The sequence below is a fragment of the Leopardus geoffroyi genome, chromosome A1 (assembly GCF_018350155.1).
Source record: "Leopardus geoffroyi isolate Oge1 chromosome A1, O.geoffroyi_Oge1_pat1.0, whole genome shotgun sequence".
Taxonomy (NCBI): domain Eukaryota; kingdom Metazoa; phylum Chordata; class Mammalia; order Carnivora; family Felidae; genus Leopardus; species Leopardus geoffroyi.
Genome location: NC_059326.1, coordinates 71,195,120 through 71,207,200, shown reverse-complemented (window position 1 = coordinate 71,207,200; position 12,081 = coordinate 71,195,120). Strand labels below are relative to the sequence as shown.

General features: G+C 55.2%; 1 protein-coding gene across 2 annotated transcripts; it reads right to left on the bottom strand.

Moving 5' to 3' along the window:
- Positions 1-3,096: 3,096 nt before the first annotated feature.
- Positions 3,097-7,017, bottom strand: ZIC2 (Zic family member 2). Of its 2 annotated transcripts, none has more exons than XM_045481087.1 (3): positions 5,884-7,016; positions 3,923-4,086; positions 3,097-3,697 (listed from the first exon to the last, which is right to left on the bottom strand). In XM_045481087.1, the coding sequence occupies exons 1-3, from the start codon at positions 6,953-6,955 to the stop codon at positions 3,338-3,340; spliced, it is 1,596 nt and encodes a 531-aa protein (XP_045337043.1). In that variant the 5' UTR covers positions 6,956-7,016; the 3' UTR covers positions 3,097-3,337. The 2 variants fall into 2 exon arrangements, with proteins under 2 accessions (XP_045337043.1, XP_045337051.1); XM_045481095.1 differs by having other exon boundaries at positions 3,580-3,734; positions 5,884-7,017.
- Between the last annotated feature and the right edge of the window lie 5,064 nt (positions 7,018-12,081).

Genomic DNA, 12,081 nt, shown 5'->3' with positions numbered 1-12,081 from the left:
CTGCGCCTCTGGTTCCCTGATTCCCTGAAGGAAGCGAAGATGGGCTCCAGTTCTGTAGTTCCGGAGTCCACGCGAGGGCAGGTTAGAATTCAGCTCCATTTACGCAACAGTGGGAGAGACGCACGCAACCCCCACCCCCAGGCCCAGGCGCCCGGTTGCGGCGCAGAATCTTGGGCCGCCAGCCTCCCTCGCGCTTTCAAGCTTGAGCAATGCTGACACCTTTGACCACTTTGCCATCTTCCCCTCCCCCACCCTGTCTCCGGGATTCGAAGCGTGTTAGGGGAAGGCGGAGAGTGGGCCACGCCACCGGCTGGGTGACTGGTTTGGACAAAGCGGTGGGCTTCAGGGGCCGCAGAGCTGGGAGCCATTTTGCGGGAAAGCTGCTCGCGTCCGCTCCTCATACCCCAGCGTGGACTAGGAAACCGCCCCCAGGCTGCGATCTTCCTCCTCCTCGCGCCAGGCGCCTTCTCATTTTTATTTCCTGCTGAAAACTAGGATCAGCTCCCCTGGACCTAAAGGGCCCAGCGGTAGCTCTCCGACATTGAGCGTGGAAAGCCAGCCAGCCCACTCAAGGCTGCGACAGCGTCTGCCTCTTCTTGATGTTGTCCCTCTTCTTCCCCCAAATGAGAAGAAACGCCCCAAGCCTTGAGCTGATACTAAAGTACACACCTCCACGCCACTCTTCTCTTTAGATTGGGGAGGTGTCCCAAAGCCAATAATTTCCACCAAAAAAAAGAAAAAAAGTTTAAAACATTTATGATATACCATTTCATTCTTGCCCAAGTTATAAATATTTCATCTGATTCCTTCGTCCCCTCCTCCGGAGGGTGGGTTGAAAAACTAAAGGCTTTTCCTCACAGCTTATAATGTGTTCAATGAAATCTCCCAAGGATCAGTAACATGTGCCAATTATTTTAATAATTTTCCTTAATATTATTAGGGGTTATAAATTTGACTTTAATAGGGGGTTGATTGCTTCAGGAGCTGGTGCTTGGGCAGTTCGTAGGTCCGCTGGGGAGGGCTAGCCTGGTGTCTGTCACCCTCTGGGACACACACACACACACACACACACACCCAGGCTGGAGTCTTTCCCTCGGCATTGAATAGGTGGCCTCCAGGAGGTCAGAGTTGCCCTTCTCTCCAAACAGCCCTCTGGCCTAGCCTGACTGGCCCTGCAGCTCAGGCGACCATGGAAGGGAAGGATAGAAATAGCGGTTTCCGCGGAGACCTGGGTCTCCCCGGACAGAACCTGCTGGGCGATCCTAGGTAGGTGTTGAGGACTGAAGCCCGAATCTTCTCAGTACTGGGGGGGTGTGGGGGGTGTGGGGGCATAGTAAGGAAGAAATGGAGACATTTTCATGGCTCAGGGATTTCAAAATAATTTTAAGATTATTTCTACCCTTTGATGCCTGCTTATTCCTACCCCATTCCTACTGAGTTTGAAATCTGATAAATTCTTGCACAGATTAAAGCTGCAAACCTTATAGACAAACTGGTCCTCAATGCTCTGCCTCACTCACACCTGACCATTTTAGTCTTTACATCTTAATCTATTTTACTGAATTCTTGAAGAGATTCTCTTTTGTTTTGAGCCAAGGGTTTGTTATTCTCCTAAATTAAAGCGTACTCTGTCACCTTCTTCCCTTGAACATCTTCCTTGTTGGTGTGCAGCAGCTCTGAGGATAAGCAGACTTTCTTGAGCAAGCTCTCTGAAATTCCAAGAAAACACTTTAGGTAGAAAAGGGCCCTTAAACTATAATCACCGGGCCAAGTTCAAAAACAAAGTACTCAGCTCAGTTTTAAATGTGCAATTAAAAATAACTGTACCTCAGCTTTTCAGAGGGAGGGAGAGGAAAGGGGGCAGGGAAGAGGGAAAACAAAGAATAAGGAAATGTTTAGTGCTCTTAAATCCAGTCCAAATAGCTGAAAGAAAGGCACTCCCTCAGATAATGGAGCCATTAGAAACTCTGAAGGTTCCAGCCACCAGTCCTCACAGGGCCCTTCCAAAAATTTAATTCACTCTCAGCTACAAACAAAGGACATAGAAAATAATTTTGAGACTTTCTGCCAAAGGGGCATTTTGGCCTGGTTCCTATGCATACATACACCTTCCTCCCTAGAAGGTAAGGTGGTTCCTCCCCTTCATTTAGGCAGCTGTTCCATACCCATGTCAACCCTCAGCTGCCCCCTTCCCCTTTTTCTTTAAGAACTCTGCTAGGAAAAAAAAAAAAAAAAAGTATGTTCATGCAGTTTCAACACATTTTATTATATTTCTGTATGCATTACTCTCAAAACATATCACAAGAAATGATCAAACCACTTAAAACCTTCAAATAAAAAATCTGAAACAGTTTATGCCCACAATTGTACATATTTATAGTTAAGAAACATTCTTTATAAATATTGTTTCCTCTGTAGCAAGTTAATACCATAATTTAATTACAAATGGATAAATATGGTAACGGGTATTTACAGAAGGAAGGGTGTTATTACGGAAAAGCTAACGGCACAACGTTTATTTTCCCCCACAATCTTTCATACAGGAACTAACAAATTGAACTTGCAAAAGCACTAAAACATCACATGTAAACCCAGCTAACAGAAAAATACATTCACAAGCGTTGGTGGTGGTGGTGGTGTGTGTGTGCTGTGGATCAATGTGTTGAAGAAACAGAAGGGAGACTTTGGCACGGCTCGGTTTTTTCCAGTCTATAGTTGCATGAAGTTTACAATCAAGTTGCCTCATAAAAAGGAACACAATATTCAATACCACGATACAAAATAAACCATTTTCTTCCACATTACTTAAAAAGAAACCGGGTGAACTAAAAAGAGAAAAGAAAAAGCCCATCACTTGGGGAAGAGAAGGGAAGAAAGGCAGGGAGGAACGCAATCCGGAGAGTTACAAATGGACAAACTTCTATACACCAAGAAGCCATTAAAACCACCTTGGAGAAGGAAGGAGTTCGCTATGTACAGTTTGTCAGAAGACTGGGAAGTGGGTGAGAAGGAAAAGAGGGCATGGGGGGAAGGGAAGGAGGGTTTGGTTCAAGATTTTTATGGGTTTTTTATTTTTTATTATTTTTTTTTAATTTCTTATTTTATGTTTTCAGCGGAGACTCCGGAAGGGATATTTTTGCTTTTCATGCCTAGATTATTTAAAAACAAAAACAAAAACAAACTTTTAAAAATCCTTCTGCTGGTAAAATCATTTTCATCATCATAAAAATCAGATTCATAATTTTAACAACACATCACAGGGTGCCCTCGGCGGCGCTCGCCACCGGGAGGGCTGCGCCAGGGCGGGGACCGGGAGAGGAAGAGAGGCCCCGGGCTCTCACACGTACCATTCATTGAAGTTGGAGGAGAGGCCGCTGTGGCCCCCGGCTGTCCCGCTGCCCCCGCCGCCGCTGCCGCCGCCGCCCCCGCCGCCCGCCCCGCCGCCGCCCCCGCCGCCGCTGCCTCCGCCGGAGCCGCCGCTCGCGCCGCCGCCGCCCGAACCTCCGCCCCGGTGCACCGCGGACACGGCCGCCGCCGCTGCCGCCGCCGCCGCCGCCGCCGCTGCCGCCGCCGGGGAGAGGTTAGAGCTGCTCTGGGGCTCGGCGCTGGGGGACACCAGCCCCGGGGGCGTGGACGACTCGTAGCCTGAGCTGGCGGCTGGGGAGGACTCGGAGCCCTGCGGAGAGGACTCATGGACCTGCAAGACAAAAGCCGGGAGGGGAGACCAAAGGGGACTGGGTGTGAGTGCAGCTGCTGTGGGGCCGGGCTCCCGGGGGAGAGCACCTCCAAGAAAGGCCCTCCCCGCCCGCCGGGGCCCCGGGGAACCCTGGCCTTCCCAGGCTGGCAGCGGTTGTCCGCGCCGGTTGGGAGCCGGGGCCGCGGGCCAGCGGCCTCACACTCCTCCCGGCCTCCCCGGTGGTACCTTCATGTGTTTCCGCAGCGAGCTGGGGTGCGTGTAGGACTTGTCGCACATCTTGCACAGATAGGGCTTATCGGAGGTGTGGACGTGCATGTGCTTCTTCCTGTCGCTGCTGTTGGCGAAGCGCCTGTCGCAGCCCTCGAACTCACACTGGAACGGCTTCTCCCCTGTGGATAGAAACAGGGGCGCTTGCTGCCCACACCCAGACCTTCCCGGAGCCCCCACCCACTCTGGAGGGAACAAGGCCGCTGCGAGAAGGAAAGAGGAACTGGAAGGGTCTGGGTCCCTTAGCCAGGTCGGATCGCCTCTGTAGCTGAAGATGAAATTAACTGCCTTCCCACCTGACAGTCCTGCTCATTTATGTCATATTTTAATTGTCTTCCAGACTAACACCCATTTCCTGAGATTTATAATGAATTTGGGGTAGCACCCCGTCCTGCCCACGTTTCTATAGGGCTCCTTGGATTCGCAGCCTCTAACAAATTGGTCTCGCCATGGAGAAGCTGTTATTATGACAAAATATTTAGGGCATTATCAAAATCACACAGGCTGCTGGGCTGCTGTCGGTTTGTCTCTGGGGCCAGTAGGCAATTACATTTGGAGTTGCTATGTTGTTTGGGGATGGGACTGTGGATCATAACTGAGCCAGTATTTTTCATCCAAAATTCTGCAAATTAAATTAACCATTCTTCTAGTCTCACTTCCAGTCATTTAAAAATAAGCCGGGGGGAAAAAAGGTAAATATTAGAGATAAGACAACATCTAGCGATTGCATAGGCACAGGCTGGGCAGTGGGGGGTGGGGGCGTCAGCAAAGGCTTTCAAAATCTCCCTGTTTAATTTTCTGGCGGTCCCTGCATCCTGTTGCCAGAATTCCAAATGCTTGGAGTCATTTAGAGGTGTGAGAACTCAAACATCGTTCCTCTTGGAAAGGGGGCCATTTAACGTTAAATTCCATTAGCACCTAAATTGTTTTTTAAAGACATCCGCTCAGACACAGGACTCGAAAGCATTTCATGCAAATAAATTTCTCAAATTTTAAACCTTGTTAAAAGCTTGTCTCGCACCTCGGCTCCCTCCCTTCCCGGAAGAGAACAATAGGCCGCTGGCGCATCCCCACTTTGGAGTAAATATTGACGGGGGAAGTTGCTAAAACATTTGGCTTTCTTTTAGGAAATCGTCTGGCACGATTTTGGCTGGGACCTGGTCAGAGATGAATAATCTATGAGGCGAGAGGCGCGTTCTTTTGCAGCTCCCTCTTCTCACGCGATTGCCCCGCGGGGCCGCTCTGCCCCGGGGTTTTCTCTGACCGAGTTGTTGGTCCAAGTTTGGAATCGCAAACCCTCTGGTGCCCATCAGAGACTTTCAAAAACTATTGCGAATCCACCGTAAAGACCCGTGACCTACCCCTAAATAGGCTTTAAAAACACTTTTTTTTTTTTTTTTTTTTTTAACAAGAAATGCTCTACAGTTTCGGCTCGCATCAGACTCATTTAATGGAAAAACAGTCCCGGGAAGGACGTTTGGACCCGGAGTAAAAGAAGTGGGAAAACACACAAGCCACCCAACACAGACACACAGCCCGAGCAGAAAAGCACATCCAGACAAGCTGGCAAAATCCTCTCTAGGCTCGATTCCCGGGCGCCGAGTTGGAGAGCAGTTTTATTTTGTGCGTTCTATCTAGAACGGAAATTATTAACCAAGGCTGAGCAAATGAAGCAACTGCATCACCCAAAACATATATTTGATGTTACACTGATCATTTAAAACTCAATTTCCGTACATGGAAAAACCTAGCCCGATACTATTCTTTCATTCCAACAAAAACAAGCCGCTGGCTGTCTCCGGTACACAAAAACACCTCCCATCCGAGAGCAGGGGCTGGCGGTCGGCGCGTTTCCCCCAGCCAACCAACCACAGCCTCTCTCCTCTCCGCGCCCCATCCCTGTCCCGGCCCGCAGTTACCTGTGTGGGTCCTTTTGTGGATCTTGAGGTTCTCGGAGCGCGCGAAGACCTTGCCACAGCCCGGGAAGGGGCAGGGGAAGGGTTTCTCGCCTGTGTGCACGCGGATGTGGTTGACCAGTTTGTATTTGGCCTTGAAGGGTTTGCCCTCGCGCGGACACTCCTCCCAGAAGCAGACGTGATTGCTCTGTTCCGGGCCGCCGACGTGCTCCACGGAAACGTGGGTCACCAGCTCGTGCATGGTGCTGAAAGTTTTGTTGCAGCTCTTCTTGGGGTTGCTCAGCTGCTCCGGGTCGATCCACTTGCAGATGAGCTCCTGCTTGATGCACTGCTGCCGCATGTAGCGGAAAAAGGCACCAGGGTGGTGGTGGTGGTGGTGGTGATGGGCCGCGGCCGCTGCCATGTTCATACCCATGTTCATATTCATGGGGCCGTACTGGTTGTGGAGCTGCGCCGCTGAGTAGGGGTCGGTCCGCGGGCTGGCCACCTGGCGGTACTGCTCCGAGCGCCCGAATACCTCGCCCGGCAGCCCCAGGCGCATCTGCCCGTTGAGCACATTCTGAGAACCGTGCGGCCCGTGCTGCTCCGGGAGGCCAGGGAAGAGGAGGTGACCCTGCGCGTCCGAGTGCGCATGGTGCAGGCCGCCGGCTCCTGGCCCAAACAGCCCATGCTGTCCGCCGCCCGGCGCCGAGTCCCCGAAGCCGCGGCTGCGGAACAGGAAGTCCCGGGTGGAGTTGAAAGGCGGCCCAGAGTAGGAGCCGACGTGCGCTGCATGGGGCCCGAGCGCGGCGGCGGCGGCGGCAGCCGCGGCAGAGCCGGGGTAGGCGCCGGGGCCCTGCGACGTGAACGCCGAACTCTGGCCGGGGGACAGCTCGTGCGCGCCTGGGTTGAGCTTGAAGGCGCCCATGTGCGCGGCCGCCGAGTCCACGAAGCCGTTCTGCGCCGCGGCCAGGCTCAGTTCGCGGTCCTGCATCTCGGCAGCAGCCGCCGCCGCCGCCGCGGCCGAATGGTGATGGTGGCGCGCGAAGCTACCCACCCCGATGGCCGGGAACTGCGGCCCCGCGTCCAGGAGCATGGCCAGCGCGCCCACCCGCCCCGCCGGCACCGGCGAGCCCCGCGCCTCCTCCGCTCCCACTCCCGCCCTGCGCGCTGTGCGTCCAGCGGCCGCCCGGCTCCGAGCGCAGGCGGCGGTGGTGGTGGCGGCTTCAGCCCCGGGAGCCGCGCTCCTGCGCCCGCCGCCTCCGCCGCCGCCGCCGCCTGGATCTGCCTCCGGCGGCCGGGCGCGGAGCGAAGGCGCGGAGAGGAAGAGGAGGAGGAGGCGGCGGCGGAGGAGGCGCGGGAGGAGGAGGAGGAGGAGGTGGAGGAGGAGAAGAGTCCAAAGCCAGGCGGAGAACCAAAGTGTATTAAAGGAGCTGCGGCGGGGGCGGGCGGGCAGGGCAGGGGAGGGCGGGCGGGAGGAGGGAGCGGGAGGGAGGTGTGGGGAGCTCAGCGGAGAGGGGGGCCAACGGGGGGCGAGCGCAGCGCCGCGGCCCCCACCCCTGCGCGCACCCGCGCGCGCACGCACACACTCACTCGCTCACCAGCCCCGCGGACCCGGGGCCCGGCAGCACCAAGCGGCGCCCGCAGAATGAAATCACAGCAGCGGCGGGGCCACGGTGCCCGAGCGCGGCGGCTGTGCAACGGGCCAGGCAGGAGGGCGAGGAGGGGACGGAGGCGAGCTCTGCGCTCCGCGCCCCGGCCCGGCGCGCCCGCGGCTCCACCTGACCGCGGCGGGGGCACAAGGGCGGCGGGCGGAGGCCGGGCGCCCGCTCCGCAGCGCGCTCGGTCGGCCGCTCCCTCCCCCGCGGCCCTACTCGCGCCGCCCCGTGCGCGGCGGGTATTGTTCCGAGCCGCGGCCGAGGTGTTTAGCCCTCCTCGTCCTCCGCGCTTGGCATTGGCTGCGCCTCGCGTAGTAAACTTGCAGCAGCCACGAATTCCCCCAGATGAAGGAAACGGCCGCGCCGCTCCCTCTTTCTTTAAGTTGTGCGGGAGGAGGAGGAGGGGGAGGAGGAGAGATTGGGGCTGTGGGAGGGGAGAAGGCTAGCAGAGGGAAGGGAGGAGGGGAGGCTAGGCTGAAAAACAATAACAACAATAAAAAAGTGATCTCTAGCTCGCTCGCTCCCTCTCGCCGGTCGGCGGGGCGCTGGACCCGGAGCCGGCAGCCGCACTCCCGAGGACCGACCGGTGTCCGAGACCCGAGCAAGTGCGAAGAGGCCAAATCAGGTCCCCCCTTTTCTGCTGCGGTGGGCTTCGTTCGCCACCACCTCTACCTCTGTTTATTTCGGTGGGCGCTACAGACGCCGCCGCAAGCCTTTTTTTTAAATTTTTTGTCTCCTCCTTTTCCTCTCCCCTCCCCCGCCTCGCCCCCACGTCTCCCGCCCCGGCCTCCCTCCCTCTCCCCCTCTCTCCCTCTCTCCCTCCGGCTCCAGGCCGGGACTCCCGGTCACACCGCCCCTTTAACGGCGGCTCCCGCCCCGCCCGCCCTTCCGTCGCGGCCATTGGCCGCCGAGGCCCCGTCAATCCGGTGCCCCCGCCCCGCGGCTGATCCGACACTCCTCCCCCGCTCTCCCGAAGCTCCCCGCTGCCCCGGCAGCCGCGGATCCCGCGGATCTTCCCAGCCAGCCCGGCCTGCCAGCCTACAGCTCCTCGCCTGAGCGTCCGGCGCCGCGGCTCATGTTCGCGGCTGGCCGCTGCGCTCCCCGGAGCCAGGAGGCCGGCGTAGTGCTGGCCTGGACCGCGGGGTCACTGTGCCCTTGGCGGGGTCCGGAGGACACAGCACCCTGCACTCGCGCCCTTCTGCAGAGGCCACCGACTCCCCGGGGACCCGAGCCACTCCTGACGGGCACCGAGAGCGGGCAGTCGTGGTCGCTCGAGAACTTGGTTAGCAACCGGGTTCGCCGGGCGAGAGGTTTCCACGCGCCGGGACTCTACAGGCCCTGGGCCCCGTCGGGAGCGCGCGGTGGGGAGCGTCCTGGGAACCGGTCCCCTGATCGGTTGGCACGCTCTCTATCTTCTCCCCCCACCCCCCTTTTTTTTTTTTTTTTTTTTTTAAACTTACTCAGTGGTATTGAAAACACAGGTGCTGGATGGTGGGCCCAGGTAAAACCAGACTTGCCCGTTCCTTCTGGTCTCTGGACACTCACCCAGACACCACCCCCCTCCCAGGCTGTGGCCCCCAGCCCCGGCTCGGCGCGCTCTGCTCCCCCCGCCGCTCGCGTCCCGCTCCGATTACAGCAGTAAACACTGGGCAGCGGCCCCCGGGAGGGAGGGGGTTGATTGGAAGTCGTTTAAAGACAGTGTTATCCTCGGGGTGGATGCCCAGATGCCCCAGCCGCTGCCACCGTGGGGTGGGAAGTATGGGGCCGGCGGAGGCGCGCGGCCAGGCAAGGCTCTGGCTGGAGTTTGACCGAGGGTCAGGCTCAGGGCCTCCAGAGAAGAAACCTCCAGACCGGTAGGGCTTAAACCTGCTAGAAGATATTAATCACTGCTTCTCCAGGAGCGGGGAATGCCTCCGCACCTTCGGGCGGTGGCGGGGCCGGGTGGCTGCTCCCTTCGCTGCGCCAGGCCTTCCTCGCGGCTCTGGGGCTACAACCGCCCCCCTCTCCCGGCCTCCCACCCCGGCTCCTTGTTGGCCGTTGGGGACATTTCCTATCCCGCTGCGGAAAGCTTGTGCTCCCAGAGGTAACGGGAGAGGGTTACCGCGGGCCCGGAGGCTGCAGAGGTGTGAATGAAAGGCCTGAAGCCAGAGCCTTCCTTCGCCTAGCTGGCTCCGAGAACTGCTTTTATTTACAAGTCTATGGGAGTTGAAATAAAATTCAAGTAAGAGAAAATAATCAATACGCATTTAAAATGTTCATGTTGAAGTGAATCAACAAAAACGCGGGAAGACAACTCTTGCTCGCTATTGCTGGACGAACCCGGGCTTTCTATCGCCGGCACAGGCAGCCTCTCCTGGCTTAAGCGGGTGTCTGCAGGTCAGAGCTGGCCGCAGCCCCTTACTTAAGGTGCCCTGTGCCATCCCGCTGCCCACCCCTCGTTGCGGTTGGAGGGTGGCAAGAAGGAAGGAGTCTGGGTCTTCTTGTCTGAAAGCCCGAGATTTTGTCTGGAAGCTGGAGATTCTCGCCTTACGTGAAAGGAGGAAATGTTTCTCATTTCCACACACCTCTCTCTCTGTTTGGGGTTGGGGGCGTGGGCCGCAAATACCAACCCCCTAAGCAGAAAGGGCATTGAGAGAGAAAGAGAGAGAGAGAGAGAGAGAGAGAGAATCTCCAGAGAGAAAAGGCTGCCTTGCTACATTGAATCAATAAAAAATTGCCCAGTGCACAGCCTTGCACACTTGTTTACTTTATTCATCAATTTATATGGGGGGTCGGAGTGAGGGAGAATATTGGAAAAGCTTACTCCAAAAATATTTACAAAATAAAATATTTTCTTAGAGATTGGGCATGAGAATTCCAGTCCTGCACATCTAAAAACCTCCCTTCCCTCCTTTTCTCCAGCCATCAGACTTCAAGTTTTCCTCCTTTCCCACTTTCTCGCCTCCTCCCCACTCCTCTGTCCCTCTCCTCATTTCCCCATTCTCTACCTTTGCTTTGATTCCCTTTTTGCAGCGCCTGCGGTTCGGGCTGGCGCGGCTGGGCGCTGGCTCACGGTAGATTCCGGGGGCCGCGTGCAACCGGGTGGTGGGGCAGACTCCTTAATTCCCGCCGGAGAGCCCGCGGGCTGGGCCCTCCTGACTATTCTTTCCCGGCTCCAGTTCTCTCTCTGCAGGACACAGAGGAGCTGAGCCAAGTTCAAAGTCATGTCGCCATACCCTCTTAGAAGTGCTTTATTTCTCTACAAACCGCAAAGCCCCTTTCCCTCATAACACACTATTCTTTTATTATTATTATTATTATTATTTTTTTTTTTTTAAGGAAGAAAAAGAAGAGCAAGAAAGCAAGGGGGAAAAAACTGCAAAGGCTTTCACAATCATTGCCTCAAAAGTAGATTTGGGTTCCTTGGCGGAAGGGAAAAAAGCGGCTAGGCTGCGTTCTGTACCTTGTAAGTGATCAGTTTTTCAACAGGTTTCAGGAAGGGCCTGCCTTGGCGGTGTCAGACCCCCGGGATCCACAACTGTTTCCATCGGGCAAACATGTTCCCCGTTTGTAAGTTCTCCAAAATTGTTCTTTGACGATCTCATTGGTCCCCCCGCGGGGTGGGTGCCTGAGGCTGGACAGAGTTGGGGCTTTGCTTCATGTGGATGGTCCCGGACGGCCGGCCCATGGGCTCAGGGTCTGGCGTCCATTCTCCCCTGCCATAGAGAATTTGTCTTCAAAAACGGCAAATCCCATCAAACACCCAGGCACTCATTCGCTGAGCACCTCGTTGTGGTTTGTGGGCCTCTGTGAACGGTTGACTGACTTCTTTTGTAGCATGACCAGTATTTTGTGTGCACACATACATAAAAACAATGTGTATGTACACAATACAACATACTCTCACACACACACAAAGGTATATCTTGCCAGCCAGGAGAAGCCAAAAACAAACAAGCAAACAAAACTGACCTTTAAATTGGAAAACATAAATACTCCGTGTCCATACTATTCAAAATTTTAATTTCCTCTTAAGGAAAGGGGTGGGAAGGGAGTAAAGATGAGAGAAACAAATGTGGAATCAGCTGTCTATATACACCAGGCCAAAAAAAAAAAAAAAAAACCAAAACCGGATTTTAGCACCATCCTCAGTATCACAGACTCATAAATTCAACAAGATCATCAACAGGATATTAAGTTGCAGGGCACCTTTGATTCAGCCCTCTCAGCCACTCCTGGGCTGGGCGACCCCTGACCCATGAAGGACCACATGTGTGGTGGGGGAGCCCCCTCTGTGAAACCCACCTAGAACAAAAGTTCTTTGTCAGAGCTTCAGAGAAGTGTAATGTAAAGAGAGAGAGAGAGAGAATCTGCAATGTGAAAGAAGGGGAAATCATGAAAATCTCAGCCAATGTTGTAACTTTTAAATACCATTTTTTAAGAAGGGGGAGGTTGAGTGGAGGTGGGGAGGTACCACAGGATAAGGCCCTCTCCAGTCTGCTAAAAGAACTTCTTCCTACAGTTAAAATTTACTGTTCTGTAACTGGGCTTATAAAAACTCTCTATATAAAATATATGCTCACTG